The sequence below is a fragment of the Etheostoma cragini genome, chromosome 2 (genome assembly GCF_013103735.1).
Source record: "Etheostoma cragini isolate CJK2018 chromosome 2, CSU_Ecrag_1.0, whole genome shotgun sequence".
NCBI classification, from domain to species: domain Eukaryota; kingdom Metazoa; phylum Chordata; class Actinopteri; order Perciformes; family Percidae; genus Etheostoma; species Etheostoma cragini.
Genome location: NC_048408.1, coordinates 28061109 through 28078276, shown reverse-complemented (window position 1 = coordinate 28078276; position 17168 = coordinate 28061109). Strand labels below are relative to the sequence as shown.

Genomic DNA, 17168 nt, shown 5'->3' with positions numbered 1-17168 from the left:
TAACCCCAGTGAAATGATGTGAAAGTTGAGAATTAGGGCTGGATTAAAGCTGATTCTGGTGTCCAACTTGGCCCCAGGAGACTTCTCTCTAGCTAAGTTTCCATCCACTTGTCAACGGAACTACAGTATCTGAAGTTCGGTAAAAAAAAACTCATTAACACTCATGCGAATAAAGCTGGTGAAATTGTTGATGCTTCATTAAACCAACGTGCAACCTAGCTAACAGGTGAAGACCACACCAAAACCACCAGCTAACTTACTTTAAATGTGAAGAACTATAGACCAATGACGGGCTTAAGTGAACTGACAACATGAGTTATACGACTTACAGTTCTCAAAGAGGCAGACACACAATCTCAGCTGATTATCCTTCGGACAGCTTGTCTCCTTTTCATTTCTCTCACTTTTTTCTCCGTGTGGCGCACGCACCCGCTCGCGGTGTGTGGCGCTTGTCTGCGCTATTTTCCGACATGACAACCTCTTGTTAAAACTAAAGTAACGAGCCAATTTTGTAAACTGTAAGGAGTAGAAAGTACCGATATTTGTGTAAAAATGTAAGGAGTAGAAGTAAAAAGTCGCCATAAAAAAAAATAGTAAAGTAAAGTAGAAATATCAGAAAAATCTACTTGAGTACAGTAACGAAGTATTTGTACTTCGTTACTTCCCATCTCTGTATTGGACAGTATTAAAACAATGTTGTTGCTCACAGTCTGAATGCAGAGTGAATAGGGTTCAAGGAAACCAAGAGCAGCAAATGTAAATCAAGCAGCAAGCAGGATGGGGAAGGTGCACACGCAAGTTGTTTAAGGTGAAACTTTCAGGAGACAGGGGGTATGTATTTAAAGTGATATATTACTTTGGTTAAACATTTCTCACCTGTGTTGAAGTGAGTCTTTACTGTTACTGTATCAGATCTGCCAATAGCACCAGTACCAATAACTGCAAACAAGAATACAATGACATTCAAGGAAATCATATTTATTTATTTTTTTACCATAAATGTGATTTTCCACAAGTTAAATGACACATTAAAAGCACTAGAGCGGCAGTGGGCACGGGTTTCCAGAAAGACACACAATGATGGTGGACAGATCATGAACTCCACAAACAGCAAAAAGTGAAATTGTTCAATCAAAGTTAAATATCACAAGCAGCACAAAACAACAACAGCAAAACAAGTTACAAATCACTCCACTGCTGCACCCTCCACAGCATGACCTTGCCAAAATAAGGATACGTCCTCCTCTTCTTCGCTGGTCCCCTTCACTCCTCCCCTTCCTCCCTCCCACTTTCTTAATCGCCCTTTCCATTCCCTTTCAGGATGCTCTCCCATCTTTGCCCCCTCATCTTTTCCTCTTCTCTCCACCCTACTTCCCTCTCCACCATCTCTCCTCCTTTGCCTCCTTGCTCTTACCATCTGCTCCAGGGCTGCGTTACAGTACAGTTCTGCTTCAGGGGCCAACTCTTCCCACACACCTTTGAAATTTCACTTTGACGCATGACATTGTTTCAAAGCAGGTACTTGCCGAACCATTGCACAGAGAAGAGTTTTAGCATGGTGGAGTGCAATGGTTTCATATTTTTATGGGTTTCAAACAAAACAATTGCGCTTCTGGCACCCTTCATTCTCCAAATAAATGCTAAATGAAACTGTGACTGAGAACTGCATGCAGTCGCAGTACTCCGTGAGAATGCCTTTTTCTTTCTAAAGACGGTGTGCGTGTATGGGACAATACACACAAATCCTGGTTTCTTGAATTTCCACTCGTGATGGCTTTCCTGAGTGTATGCCTGTGTGCTCTAACATGTCAAGAGAACCTGGAACCGGCCACTTGTAAAGATTTTAACGTCTTTTTCTTCCCCTGTGCAGATGTGCATGCAAAAGAGCTTTGATAAAATCCCAGTAGATGATTTCAGATCTAATGAGGGCAATTTGTGCTGTAGGCCCGGTCTAATTGATCATTATGGTGTGATAAGATAAGAATCGGTGTAAATGGATGCAGCAATTGAGTTTCCTCTTCCAACCATGAAGGTAATTCTTCATAGAGCTGGTAGCACAGCAGGCCAAAGTAGAAGACAGCCAGGAGCTAAGGAGGGTTTCCACATTTAGAGTCTCAGCCAGGGTCCTGACCCACAGAAGTTGAGAATTACATGTTATATATATTATAGTATATGATAAACATTTTCAGATTATATCAATTATTTTAAGAGTTACCTGGTATTTTAAATGGTGTGTGTATGTAAATATTGGAATGGCACATGTATATCTTAAACTTATGCTATGGTATAAAATCTTCCAGTGCTTACAGTATGTAAACATTTTTGTTGATGTTTAAATTGAACACACAAAAAATGTATTTAACAATAATTATGCAATTTAAGAGTAATATCTGTATGATTTATTATCATATCATAATTATAGTGAGCCATTTTTGAACAGCCCCTATCAACGATATTTTCCATGTCCCAAAATTTTAGTAAATTTTTTAATTAGACACAACGATGTGAAATGATATAAAAATGCTGTCAATTACTCCTTTGGGTGGCTAATAGTCTCTCTTTCAATTGATCAATATGGTTTCATTTCTGATCAAATCTGCAGATAATTAAGATTTTATCTAGCTAGGTGATCTCATCTATTGTGAGCTTTGTTAGATATAACTATGGAATCAAACGGAATTTTGTGTCACAAGGATTTGCAGCTTCACATTTGGTTAATAAGTTCCCGTGGTTGTGATCGTAGCAATGCTGTTTGGCAACTTCTTGGTCTTATAAAGCAAATAAAGATGCATAAAATCCATTCATATATAAATTTATTTAACTGAAGATTAAGAGAAATCCATGTAATGATTTAACAGGATGCCGGTAAATAACTCAACTGAAAAACTCTTAGCTGCTATCATGTGCAATGAGAAGGAAACTGTTCAATGTATACTCTACAAAACAGCAGTAGGTCTCACATATCTACTGACAAATCTAGGTATGTAGACATTCCATCCAGTCGCCATAGAGACAGGAGACGGGTGTGGGTTGTGGGAGGAAGAGGTTGAATGAGAGGGGCTGATGTGTGTGTAGAGTATGGGTGGTCAGTGGGTTGGGGCTTTCTAAGTAGGTGTGGCCATCTTGCTCTCTTTCCTTCTTTGTCTGTCTCTCATATGGATGTTTTTTTCCCTGTTTCTACCAATTCCTCTCTCTTGTTTTGTGTCTGTCTTTGTCAATCTTTCTCTATCTATGTTTGTCTGTGTGTGTCTGTGTGTGTGTGTGTGTGTGCCTGTCTTTCTATCTGTTTTCTGTCTCTGTCTTTCTTTCTGTTGCTGTCACTGACTCTCGCTGTCTCCACCTTCGGTGAAACTCAACAGGACTAGCACCCGGTAAAGTTCTTCCTCTGTCCTCCTCATCCTCCTCCGCTGTGTCCCCTGCTCTCCACCACCGGATCAAAATGGCTTCTCTCTCTTTCTTTCTTTGTTCTTCTGGTCGCCCGTACTCATTCTCGCCGTATCGTAGCGTGTTTTATTCATCTCCACCTGAATAACATGCCAGGCTACTACACAGTTTTATTCCCATTCTCATGAATTATGCTGTCAATCATCTGTGCAGGATGGTCAGGAAAACTGCCCTGAGTCTCAAGTCTCATTCTGATCAAAAATAGTTCTACTTAAAAAAAGAAAAAAAATGCAATGGCTTGCATTAGTTTGGGTGTGTTTCTACATGTACTAGTGAGAAGATGAAATACAATTCTGGAAGTTCAGCTATCATTTTCAGTAAAAAATTAACAATAATATTAATAATAATATTGATCCACCCCGTGATTCAGGTCCGCTCCTTGTCTCGTGGGTTCTTCCTGGCCCACAACCTTCACACAAAGTTTCATGAAAATCTGGCCGGTTGTTTTTGTCTGTAATACTGCTGACACAAACAAACACACCAACCAAAAACATAACCTCCTTGGCGGAGGTAATACATCAGTGAGAAAGGAATTTACAACTTTGGAAATTTACAACATCAGCAATCTCTTAATCCTCTGTCTTGAGAATTGCAAGGTAAACAGAAGAATTGCACCGGCCACTTTGTAAAGTAATCTACTAAAATGTACAATTGTACATATTTGATTGGCCAATGCCGTGTGTTATGCAACAGTGTTGTCGGTGCTTGAGTATTGAGACGGGCATTTGGTGCATCAGTCTTTTGGGACATGTTGATCATGTGGATAAACAGCTCCAGGATTATAATGCAGCGTGCTGGGGTCACAGTTTTACAGTTTCTGTGGACATTTTTCCACCATGAAAGCCACCACTGTTGGCAACCATTTTAGACACAAATCTAAGCTTTCAACAGTGAAGGACGAGATAATAGAAGCCTTATACAGCCGCCTTCTAATCCCACAGTTGTTTGAGTTGAGTGAGTTTAATTCTCAAAACATAAATTTTATGTGGAGTAACATCTCAATTTTACCATTTAATGAACACCCCATTTCAGTTCAAATCTGTTAAAATCTGTTAAGGGTGCTAAAACAGAATGCAGTGCACAAAGAATACTCACACATTAGTTGTGAGACTCAAAGTGCTGTTGCCTTTATCATTATGCTGGTGTGTTTGTGTTTGTGTGTGTGCGTGTGCGTGCTCAGGTATATTTTAATTCCTAACACCTTTGGCCTTACTGGGCTTTACTCTAATACTCCGAAGCTGCTCTGATAGAGACCTCGATCTTACTCAACTTCAAAGGAGAACGGCCTATTGATTATTGATTGAGTCTTACTCTTACATACACACACAGACACACACACACACACAAGCACACAAGCATACACATATAACTTCCAAGGCTCAGACTTAATCAATTAGTCTTGAATTGAATTGTCTTACGTTTTCTGCCACGGGAACTGAGTTCATAGTTAAAGAGCGAGCCTTGATGGAATACCTCTCTTCTGCTCATGCTTGGCAGGCATCCAGGCATCCCCTGCCTTGTTTTTGTTTTTCAAATGGGCCATCCACTTACTGTAAAGATCAACTCGGCTATTTATTCCCTTGACACCACAATATTTCCTCACTGGTATTGGTTTATGGGCACACAAATCATAAGCACAATGTTCAGTTAAGGGGTTCACAAGCGCATTAAAACACACGACCGACGGAGTTTGTCTTTCGCCTCTAAACCGTTTCCTCCGGTCACTTTTTAATGGCTTGTTTGACGCCAATAGTGCAACGTGTTTGTCTGTGTAATGATATGTGATGTTGTGTTCTGCAGGCGACATCACATGTCCCAAGAGTCTCACATAGCCTCCGTTTCCTGTGCTCGTTCCCTTCGATTCAGGTTGCTGTCCTGACCCGATGAAAAATACAAAATCATTATCAATAATCTGAATTTGAACAAAAGGAAGCTATGTGAAACATTAGTTCATTTAGTGTTTCCCAAATCTGGATTATATCAGCATAATCCTAGCCATCCTTCCACATCTAAAACTCCCATTTGTGCGAAGAACCGAACAGCGCGTTTCACAGAAAAAGAAAGAAAGAGGTTTGGCTGGGCACTCTACCGGGAGATGCCTGTCGCTATGGAATGAGGGAATGTCTATTGTATCATGGTGGAGATTATAACAAATGATGATGATGCTGCTTCTTGATGTCCATGAAACCAAACGGTCAGGGAACTGATCGCTTTCTCTCCCACTGGTTTCATGTCTGACGTGCACTTAAATGTTTCTTTTTTTCGGATGGAGGAGACACTGTAAGAGCCTTGATAGTGCACACTGATGCTGTGCACTCTTTTGTATACAAGACTAATGCAAGTTTCATATCATGTTTTTGCTTTTACTAAGATTGTTACTATAGAGGTTATGTTTAAGATAAACTCAACTTCATGATATTAGAGGGTGCGGTGAGAGCCCTTTACGATCGCTCCGTCTCTTCATTCTTCCACCCTGCTCCTTTATTCTCCTCTGACATTGTTGTTGTTCCATGGTTGACCTCTAGGGGCAGCAGCAAGGGCAAAGACATCAGTACGATCAAGTCCCTTCGTGTGTTGAGGGTGCTGCGTCCTCTGAAGACCATCAAACGACTCCCCAAGCTGAAGGTAGGGATCAGCAGGTCTGTTGGTGTACCTCCCCTCAGTGCCTGCATATGTGAAGATGATGTTTATATAATAAGTCATATCAGATGAACAAGGCATGTCTCATTTTGACTCGTTCTAATTCCCAACTGGTCAAATACAGACGCTTGGTCAGTGGCTCTAAGCGTTGGATAGTGACATAGTATTAAGGGTGACAACAGTAGCAACTAGCGAGGTACGTTGGGGTCGTGGATGGAAACAATGCAGGACTTTCACCTAGGAGACCAGGGTTTGTGTCTCGTTCTTGTCCCACGTGTCACTAAAACGTTCATTTTGTAACCCCATCCACGATCTTTTCCTTATCCTAACTGTCCTGTGCTTGTGCCACATGTCAGTTAATCTTCCGTCCCGACCCAGAGCGTCAAAACATAAACACAGCATAGGCACCAAACGGCTAGACGCTAAAGGTGACTTTGTGTATCCGTAACAAAGGCCCAAGGCACCTGTCCAAGCCTTCCCTTGTGACATGCTCAGGCTGGGAATGTGTTCCCATGCTCATTTCAATGGCTCTTCTGAATTTGGCACATAAGTAAAGCCTTCTTATGCAAGAATTCATTCACAATTCATTGAATTCCTTAAAAGATGCAGACCCTTAAGTGGGACACAGCTTACAGTGTATCTGTGAAAAACTGTGTGCAACAGTTTTTTTTAGTAATTGGAATAATGACACATTCACTCTTTTATTTCTCAATACTTGTGTTAGTGAAAACTGGTGTTTTTTTATGGCTTTTGTCAATTATTTATTTACTGCACTAACAATGCAGTCACCAAAGTCATTTCTGAGATCCCAAAATGTGGCGGCATTGCTGAAATTATGTCCAACAGGGCAAACAAACCTACAGGTTAGCCAATTCAAAGTGAACAGTCAACTTTTTCCCCAAACTGTCCGTCACACACATTCATTAGAGTTTCTGTCAGAGTCAAACTGCTGAGTCAGCTGTAGTGGTCTTCCTAATGTCTCCATCTCTGCCTTGCAGGCTGTGTTTGACTGTGTGGTCAACTCTCTGAAGAATGTGCTGAACATCTTGATTGTGTACATGCTCTTCATGTTCATCTTCGCTGTGGTGGCCGTGCAGCTCTTTAAAGGCCGATTCTTCTTCTGCACGGACGAATCCAAAGAGTTTGAGCGTGACTGCAGGTTGTTTCAGAAACACAAACATCACTCAAAACACACAATGTGCAATACATAACTCCATCTTATTGGTTCTGAAACATGTTTACTTCAAATAATTTGTCCAGTTTTAAAAAGACTACAATTAATTTAGCATGAGAGTGTTTTTCATGCAGTGCAAAGAATACTCATTTTCAGCCAGTAGTTGTTTTTTACAAGGCGTTATGTATCAAGAATAAGCGTTTTTCATCTTTTATCTGATTTACACAGTCTGTATCAAAATCTTATAATTTATTAAGATACATTGTTGTATACATAGTATTGTATTTACTTTTGTATTGTTTTGCACCTGTGGTACATGCAGTTCAGTATGCTATTCTCAAAATACTATAATTATCCATTATCCTAGTGTCACGGATACTTTGCACTTTGCTAGCAAGTAAACACAGCATGGACTTCTATTAGTGAGAATAAAAAATAAAACTTAGTCACTTGATCAGTTGTATCAGTTGTGCAGATGCTGCCACCTTGAGGAGTTTGGTGAAAAAAATGATCTGTTATTCAATGAGAAACATTCATTCTAAAGGCTTGACTAACCCTAACTTCTCATAATGTCAAATATAACCCAAGATTAGAAATGTAAGATGTATGGTAGTCCTGGTGCTTTTCTACATTTCTATTTGTGGCTGTTTTACTGGTTGATACTTATGTTGTGTTTTAATAATGAACCATGTGTTTGTTCCTTCAGGGGCGAGTACTTGGTGTATGATAGAGATGAGGTTAAAGCTCAGAAGCGGGAGTGGAAGAAGTACGATTTCCACTACGACAACGTGGCTTGGGCCCTCCTCACCCTCTTCACTGTCTCCACTGGAGAGGGGTGGCCGCAGTAAGTGGAATACACTCACACACACACACACACACACAAACACACACACACACATTTACACGCATATAGAGTACCATATATCCCGCAGTAAGAAACACAAACTGCTCGCAATGAGTCTGCCAACAGGCTGGTATCTTTAAAGTTGTTCATAATACACTTTCCAGTTAGAGATCCTACTCCTGACTTGCCTTTACTGGGGCTGCATTATATATATATATATATATATATATATATATATATATATATATATATATATATATATATATATATATATATATATATATATATATATATATATATATGTAACTATATTGTAAAGTGTGTATCAGTTTTTGCTTTTACATGTATTAATCATGTAATATAAGCAACATAAAAACAATCAAATTTTTAACAACCGCTATAACCTAAAAGGTCTTGATGTTTATATAAAATACTAAATAAAGTAATTCACAGTAGTTGGGTTTTTCCAGCCATGTTCATGTTTTTAATATCTAGAAATATCTAGTCAAAGAGATACATTTAAACCATAAATTCAAAGCTGAAACAAACATGGTGTGGATTAATGGCCTATTTCCTATAACCAGTTGTTATTATTTGGGAATTTCTACACATTTAGTGGTAAAGAGTATTTAAATTATGTCATACATGAATGAAACCAATATGTACAGTACGTAATGAACACATCCCCTTTTTTCAGATTTGATTGGAATGTCATGTTTTGCTATTTTATATTCAAATAAAAACGCAGATACCTTTATCTGAAAACACACAAAATACTAATGCACATGTTTAAGCTTCCCTGAACCCATAACTCATTTTAGTTATTTAGTTATTTCTTTTCTCTCTTTCTCTCCCAGGGTGTTAAAGCACTCGGTGGACTCCACCTATGAGAATCAGGGCCCTAGCCCGGGTTATAGGATGGAAATGTCCATCTTTTACGTGGTGTACTTCGTTGTCTTCCCCTTCTTCTTCGTAAACATCTTTGTGGCTCTCATCATCATCACCTTCCAGGAACAGGGGGATAAGATGATGGAGGACTACAGTTTAGAAAAGAACGAGGTTAGGAGATGTGCAGAGTCTCTGAACGTTTTAGATATCTCGTGTCAAGTCATTTATTTATTGTTTTTGTCTTTATTTTAGATTTTTACCATAACGCTCACATATTAAATTAGACAAGACAGCAAGAAAAAAAGCAAGAAAACAGACAAAAAAAATAAAACACACACACACACACACAGGTGGAGGGCTGCCAAAGTATCAGAGTGCAAGATCAAAGTGTGCTCAGATTAACAGCGTAGCACAGCAGCAAACACTCACATCAGACATTTAGGTCTTATCGAGCATTATGTTAGTGAATTCCTTTTGTCAAACCAAATCTTTCAATCTTTGCCATATAAAGGATTTCAAAACATTTTGGATGCAACATTGCCTGCTTTAATGCTTGCCTTCTGTTTGGGAGGAAGGACCTCCGTACTGTCAGAGCAACCAAGAATAGCCAGATTACACTCCTGCGAAATATTTGTCTGGCATTACATACTGGAGAGTCCCAGAATAAGTGTGACAGTGATCCCTTTGGGATACCACATCTGTGTGTCAAGTCTTTCTTTCTTTTTTTATTTAAAGAGTTAAAAGTACTGTAGCTGTAACCCTTTCCTCCTATCTCCTCCCCTTTTCCCCTCACAGAGAGCCTGTATAGATTTCGCCATCAATGCCAGGCCTTTGACTCGCCACATGCCCAAGAATAAACTGAGCTTCCAGTATCGCATGTGGCAGTTTGTGGTGTCTCCGCCCTTCGAGTACAGCATCATGGCTCTGATTGCGCTCAACACCATTGTCCTCATGATGAAGGTACACGTCTGTCTCCCAGTGTGGAATTGTGATGTACATTTCAGCATAGCAAAGGTATTCCAGAGTAGGTGTGATCAAAGGGAAAGCTTTGACTTTAACTAGGGCTGCTCGATTATGGAAATAAATCGTTATCACATAGATTTTTTATTACGATTATTTAACACGAGTAAGACTTTTGGGGAAATTTTGCATTTATTGAACTTAAAATACCGTGAAAAAGTTAAATTAATCAACAGTGAAAACACCTTGTGAACTGTGAAATTTCCCTTCATACTTTTTCAGTTTAGACCTTTAGAATTCCCCAAAGATATATCCTAACTTGCACTATTTTTTTCTTTTGTCTTAGATACAGTTTTGCATTTACTTGCATTTAGATTCCTACTTTTACTGTTCTTATCTTTTTCCACCATTTTTTCCCCCTTGTCTCTAGTTTGACGGTGCATCAGAAACATACGATGAGGTCCTGAAGAACCTCAACATCGTGTTTACCACCTTCTTCTTCATGGAATCAGTCCTCAAGGTCATCGCTTTCGGCCCTCTGGTAATGCACACACACACTCACACACAAATGTATGTATCATTATTATTACTATTATTATTTTCAAGAATATTTTTGGTCATTTTTAAGCTTCTACTTGATAGGACAGCTGAAGACATGAAAGAGAGGGGGAATGACATGCAGCAAAGGGCCGCAGGTTGAAGTTGAGGAGTAAACCTCTATATATGGGCGCCTGCTCTGCTAACTGAGCTATCTGGGCACACACACACACACTCATTGCTTATCTAGGTTGCTACAGTGTTTTATCCTATTATTAATTTATAAAGCGGGTTGTTTTGGAAGACAGATCTAGAGCATGTTCTTCCTGTCCCTGAAAAAACCCCAGAGCATACTGTGTCTCACAGCAGTCACGCTATCAGCCTCCTGCAAGCCTGTCTCCATCTGGAACAACACCACCATTGGCCTGGGCTATGCCCCTTACCCCTGCTGCCTGCATTGCCAGGAGGATGCCTTCACCGTCTTCTCATTGGGCCAACGTCTTCCACTATCTCACTGTTCTCTCTTTCCCAACAGAATTTCTTCAGAGATGCCTGGAACATTTTTGACTTTGTCTCCGTCCTTGGAAGCATCACTGACATATTAGTGACAGAACTAGGGGTAAGTGCTGTGGAGTGTTTGGATGACACTTCATTTGATGGTTGCAGGCGAATACTAGTTGATGATTTGTCACGTGAAACGGCTTCGTTGGACTCAAAGGAAAAATATCTAAACCAGTCTTTTGAAAGATCTGGGTTCTTTAAACGTAAATACACATGTTGAATTAATTTAGAGGAGTCCCCTAATGTAATTGTTGTTGTAATCTTAACTGCCCTTCTGTTGGAGTCATAAGGTGATCCACTGTGTAGTTATTTTTTGCTCAAAACCCTCAAAATGCTGCTAACCTATTGAAATCCTTTAGCAGAAATTTCACCCAATATCATGGTTTGTATTTTATTTATGAATTATTTGGAGAAGCCTAGAGACCGCCATTAACATTATTTTAAAAGCAAAATATGTTTAATGCTAAGGAAGACTATAAAGTTGCACTTAAGAATGATTAAGGTCCCACACAAACCACAACACATCATTTTTACACTTTGGATTAAACGTGATGAAGATAAAGAAGGAGCTTATTGGTGGATTTTGTTACCTTTGGACAGAGCCTGGCTCACTGTTTCCAGTCATTAATGCTAAGCTTTGCTAACAATATTTATCGTACAGACATGAGAGTGGTGTTGATCTTCTAATCTAACTCTTGCCAAGAATGTCAATGAGTACCAAAAAACTATATTTTTAACTAATATCTGTTGTACATTTTTGTTTCCTTGTCTGTTACAGCTGTCTGTCAGACTGTAAATGATACAGGCAGACGTATTCCTCATGCCAAAATAATTATGAGAGAGACTGACATTAGCTAGTTGTAGCTTGCCAGTTCGTCTATTTGTGTATATACGATCTGTGTACGTTAGTCTATGGAAGGTTTCACTCTTTCAATCTTTAATAGCAGTTATCTGGTACTTTCTTTATTCTTTTTTGACTATATTTTCATCTCAAATCCTTCAAATATGTCTTTTTGGAGCAAAGCCTCTGACAGAACTTAATAGCCTAGTTCTGGAATAGTGTGCAGCATTCCTTCAACGTCAAATAATTATAAAGTCCCCATTCAAATGACAGCCCATGTAGTATCTGTAAGTGCAGCTGGAGGAGAGACATGCAGAGTATGATGTCTGAGGTTAAATTTGTACCAATCATTGACTGTGTCTTTATGTGCTGACGTACACTCACATTTATCTCACTTTTAACTGGGATTTTTTTGTTTGTATGTGTATTAGTATGTTTTATTCTATACATTTGAGCTTAATATGTTTATACATAAGGTAAATTAGATTTATAATAGTCAAAATTTGAACAATTTCCGCCCCTCTCTGTTGTCCAGTTACTGTATTGGTTTTCACCTTAAACCAAACAGCGATTTGGATTTTGTGTCTGGTTTTCGTTAATACTTTACAAAACCTCTCTGACGTTTACTAAAGACTTCTTCTCATTCCCACTTACTTGATTAGGCGTAAGTGTGGTCATTACTGCAAAACAAGAGTGTTTTCAGATGATTTAAAGACATCCTCTGGCCATGTTGGATGTGCTCAATTGACATCTTAGCTGTCTGAAGAGACATTAATTGACATCAGTGGTGTTTTCCACAGTGAACAAATCATATCAGGCAACCGATTGATTCTCTGTCAGCTTGCAGCAGCACATCTGGTCCTTTTACATCAAGTAAAAGCTAGTGTTAGTATTGGCTAGCAATCACAAGTGGCAGGTGGCTTGGTTGCATAGTTACCTTGTGGGCAAAGCCCAACACCTGCTTTAACTTCAGGTTAACTAAGCTTCTTGTTACAGTTTGTGGGACTATTCTTTCCCCAAAATTAAACTAAAATCTACCTAACAGGACCAGTCCCTTTTTCCTTTTGTTCCACTGACTAACGGTGTAAAGATCGTCGACAAATCAAATGAGGAGAAAAGAAGCCTCTTCACACTTAGGTCTATGCAAACATTTACCTATCAAGCCAAGCTCTTGGTCTCGAGCACAGTCAAACAATTTTGTTACTACCTAATGCTAAAGCTAACCGAATGAGAAAGCGCTACATTGTTTACTGATAGAGCTGGCATCAAAGAGGGGCGGAACACGCTGTGTCTCAAATCACTAGCATTCACTTTTGTCGTTGACTTGAAAGTGTGTTTCACTGTCTTTATCAATGACACCCATAATGATTCCGTCTTCCTCTTCTATCTCTTTACATGCTTTCTTTAAACCTCTCTACTTTGTTGGCGACCTACGCCCCTCCCACTTCCTCCTCCTCTGATAAAATCCATCCAATCAAAATGCACTATGAAATCCTTCATCGTGTTCTCCATCCGTGCTGCGCCATGACATGTGGTGGTGGTGCTGTGATGATGATGATGATGATGATGATGATAATGATGATGATGGTGTGCCCCATGCCCTTGCCCAATAAAACACACGACCAACCCATCCCTTCCCCACAAAAATGTCTCTCACCCACTCACAATGTACTACAACTTACCAATAAAACTAAAAAATAAAACTCCCTCCCAATTCATCTTTCTACATCTTGGCACATGTAGAATCTGGTTGGTTTGTAATTTATCTCTCAAAGCTTTCTGCTGCATCCTCATTGGTCATGCATACCCCCCCTCCCCCAAGTCACCCACTCCCCTTCCCTCATGCCCAGTCTTATCCTTGACACTAGTGCATGTGCTTCCTGGATGATGACTTTTTAAACTCTGTATCTGATGACATAGAGAGGTTAATTATTTACACTTACTTACATCCACATTCAATTCCCTGAAAAAACATGTGTAGGTTACTGCTTTATTACTCTGATCTGTACACAGGGAAAGCGAAGGCTTCCCGGTCACTGGCCTTAATTCACTGGGCTTTATTCGTAACCAAAATCTCCAACGTTTAGCCAATTTTCCATCCAGGTGGAATGGTGATAAAGAACAGGGCCGGCTAATGTTGCAAATATTTTCTGTTCTCCTGGCAAAAAAATTAGGTAGACTTGGATCTGCGACAAGATGTAGTTGACTGCATTGCTACTCAAGGCATCTGTGCAGGGTAGTGCAGATGATAGCAAAGATTGCATTTAATAAAACTGCAACAAGTTAGTAATTCATACTCTTTGCAAAAGTATGGATGTATGCACATTTGTGTTATCATGACAACATTAGCTGCTAGTATTTACCGGTACTTGGCTCATTTTTATCTTAAATCTGATGTAAAGTAAAAAATTTAATTCCCACACTCTTAATGCAACTAAATAAGTGAATGTGTGAATCAGAGCTTAGGATGTGCTCGGCCCCACTGGCCCCTACTGGTCTGCATGTAGGCCGGTCCTTTTCCTCAAAAAGTATGCTGACATGCCAAACCATGCCTGCACTGAGGCTGCTCGCTAGTCCTTCCTCTCCCTCCTCTCCCTCTTCATGCTCCTCTTCCCACCATGCCTGTCAACCACAAAATGCCAGGGCTTCACCATGGAGTTTGGCTGTTGTACGTTACAATATTCTCTCTGTGACGCTGTTAAGAAAGACAAGCAACATCAGCAAGTCATTGGGCTGAGTTCATGTCGAGACCGTAGCGCTGCAGTTTTTGATGGCATTTTCACACTTGGTCTAGAAACTCGATTTGTTTGTTTCTTCGGTCATTGAGCAGCGCGAGACATCACTGCAGGATGTTTTTACACACAAGAGTCACTCTTACACCCTTGGTATTGTTTTAAGACAGATATCTTCAACAACATAATCATCACCTACTGGACGTCGAGTTGAGGTTTTTAGCAAGCGTTATATACGCATATCCTTCATGATGTTTATGCTAGTTCCTTAGTCACAAAGCAAGTCATGTTTGAGTGTGTGCCATGTCATAATCCGGCAACACCTTGAATCAAGACACAAAAAATGTACGAATGGTTTTAACCATTTGTATAGTATTTTCTTTTCTCCTAATTTCAGTATTCCTATTGCACCCAGTGAGGGATGACGTTAATGTGTCATGTAGATCTCTAAAATTGCACATGGGCAATAACATTCGCAGGCTCCAGAGCATGCTCAAAGCGAACCAAAGACCAGAACAACACTTTTCCAAACATAAAAAACTCTCGGACCAAAGAGAACAAACCTCCAAGCTTCAACCCAAGTATGAAAAGGCACAAAGTTGATCCACCTCTTATGTAATACACAATGGCTGCTGTTCTCTGGAGATGAGACACCAGATTCAGGCTGATTTTGTAAAGAAAACTCCCCAATTATTTGAAAAAATTTGGTGTCACAGCCACGCTCTTTGGACCGTAGATGTGTGCGCGTGTGTGGGGGGTGCGTCTGTGTGTATGTGTGGGTGTGCGTGGTTGACAGGCACAGTGCACTGTGCTCCATCTTGTGTGGCCTGCTTGCCCCCCAGAGATCAGTGCATTTGGTTCTTTAAAAAAAAAAAAAAGCATTCTGCTGTACCAGATTGGATGATGACCTTTAGCCTCTTTGAATTATGATTTTCCTTATTTCCTCTTTTTTTCCTCCTTTCGTCTTTTCTTTGTCTTTTGACCTTCTCTCTGTCTTTCTCCTGTTTATACTTGTATCTACTCAGAACCGTTATGTTTGCAACTGGTTTTGTTTTGATTGTGTTTGACCCCCCCCCCCCTCTCTCTTTCTCTTTTCTCTTTGACCTCTCTTTCTTCCACTGTTGCTTTTAGTTTTTTGTGTTTGGTAGAGGGAGGTTGTGCATGCGTCGAGAGTTTGGTGAAACTGACCGTGTTCTCCCTCTGCGATGTAGAATAACTTCATCAACCTGAGCTTCCTGAGGCTGTTCAGAGCAGCTCGACTCATCAAGCTGCTGAGACAGGGAGAGACCATCCGCATCCTGCTGTGGACCTTCGTCCAGTCCTTTAAGGTACTCTATCGTTAACAGATACACTTGTTATGTATGTTGTGTTGTCCGATAAAGAAGCAATCTTGATTTTAACTCGCTTTGTTGTTCACATTTTCATTTTTTCTACTATTCTCCTGTTTCTCTCTAATCCCATAGTCAAGTCAGTCCTACACTGAATACATATACCCTATACTAAAATGTACATATAGCATCAATACACGTAACAACCATTACAAATCTGTCCTCTCTCTTCATCTTCTCTGGTAGGCTCTGCCATACGTGTGCCTGCTCATTGCCATGCTCTTTTTCATCTATGCCATCATCGGCATGCAGGTGAGTACCGCTATCTACAAATTTGAATATTCAATTTCATATGTTGTTTTTGGACTTTTTAGAGTCAAAACTGTTCTCTGCACATGTGTGAAAAGCATATGAAATCCAGCGATTGAAGAAATAATCACGTCCTTTACCTACATATACATACAGATTTGGCTATTTGCAATATAGATTTGTAATATAAGATTTGGCAATTAGAAGCTTTTATACACTACTGAATGGTTTACATTGTAAAATATGCACCAAAAACTGTTTTATGCAGGTTTTGTATGTAAACTCTGACTCAGCAAGATAATAATGCTGTCAAATAAATGTGTATATAGCTGTGGAGGAAAAGTAAAATTTTGGCCTCGGAAGTATAGACATAGATCTATGCAAGTAAGTAGCTCACAATGATATATAATTACCGGGATTGAGTCAAATACTTCAAATCAAATACACATGCATATGCAGCATTTTAAAATCAACACCACAGCTCTTCTTGTTACTGCATTATTTCAACTTCATCATCAGACTAAAGAATATACAGTCATTTTTCTTTTTGTGGTTGCTTTCTTTCTCTTTATGAATTTAGTTGTTTGGGAATTTGGCGCTAGATGACGAGAGAGAGAGTGCCATCAACGAACACAATAACTTCAGGACCTTCATCATGGCTCTAATGCTGCTGTTCAGGTGAGTCTTTTAGCCTCTCTTTTACACATGTAGGCTATATTAGTATGTTAGAACAAGCCTCCTTTCTCTAAAAACGTGAAACAAATTGAACCCCCATGAGGAGAAGTTTTTCATCTGGGATCCTTCATTTATTGCCATTGCACACTGTCAACTGCTACTTTATGTTAACATGTTCAACTCCAACTGCATGTCACAGTCTCAAAGATCTATTGTATTTTTTCGTGTGTGTGTG

The 17168-nt window shown here is 39.6% G+C and overlaps 1 protein-coding gene across 24 annotated transcripts in view; it reads left to right on the top strand.

Annotated features, from left to right (window-relative positions):
• cacna1ab (calcium channel, voltage-dependent, P/Q type, alpha 1A subunit, b) overlaps window positions 1–17168 on the top strand; it is a 140766-nt gene that overhangs the window by 89848 nt on the left and 33750 nt on the right. For 17 of the 24 annotated variants that reach the window (XM_034900456.1, XM_034900498.1, XM_034900471.1 and 14 more), the window contains 12 exons: window positions 3360–3371; window positions 5970–6069; window positions 7083–7243; window positions 7965–8102; window positions 8960–9161; window positions 9786–9950; window positions 10381–10491; window positions 11023–11106; window positions 13633–13638; window positions 15833–15949; window positions 16196–16261; window positions 16839–16936. In XM_034900456.1, the coding sequence (XP_034756347.1) occupies window positions 3360–3371; window positions 5970–6069; window positions 7083–7243; window positions 7965–8102; window positions 8960–9161; window positions 9786–9950; window positions 10381–10491; window positions 11023–11106; window positions 13633–13638; window positions 15833–15949; window positions 16196–16261; window positions 16839–16936 (1260 nt within the window). The remainder of the gene's footprint in view (window positions 1–3359; window positions 3372–5969; window positions 6070–7082; window positions 7244–7964; window positions 8103–8959; window positions 9162–9785; window positions 9951–10380; window positions 10492–11022; window positions 11107–13632; window positions 13639–15832; window positions 15950–16195; window positions 16262–16838; window positions 16937–17168) is intronic. The other 7 variants (XM_034900549.1, XM_034900548.1, XM_034900541.1 and 4 more) reach the window with 3 other exon arrangements.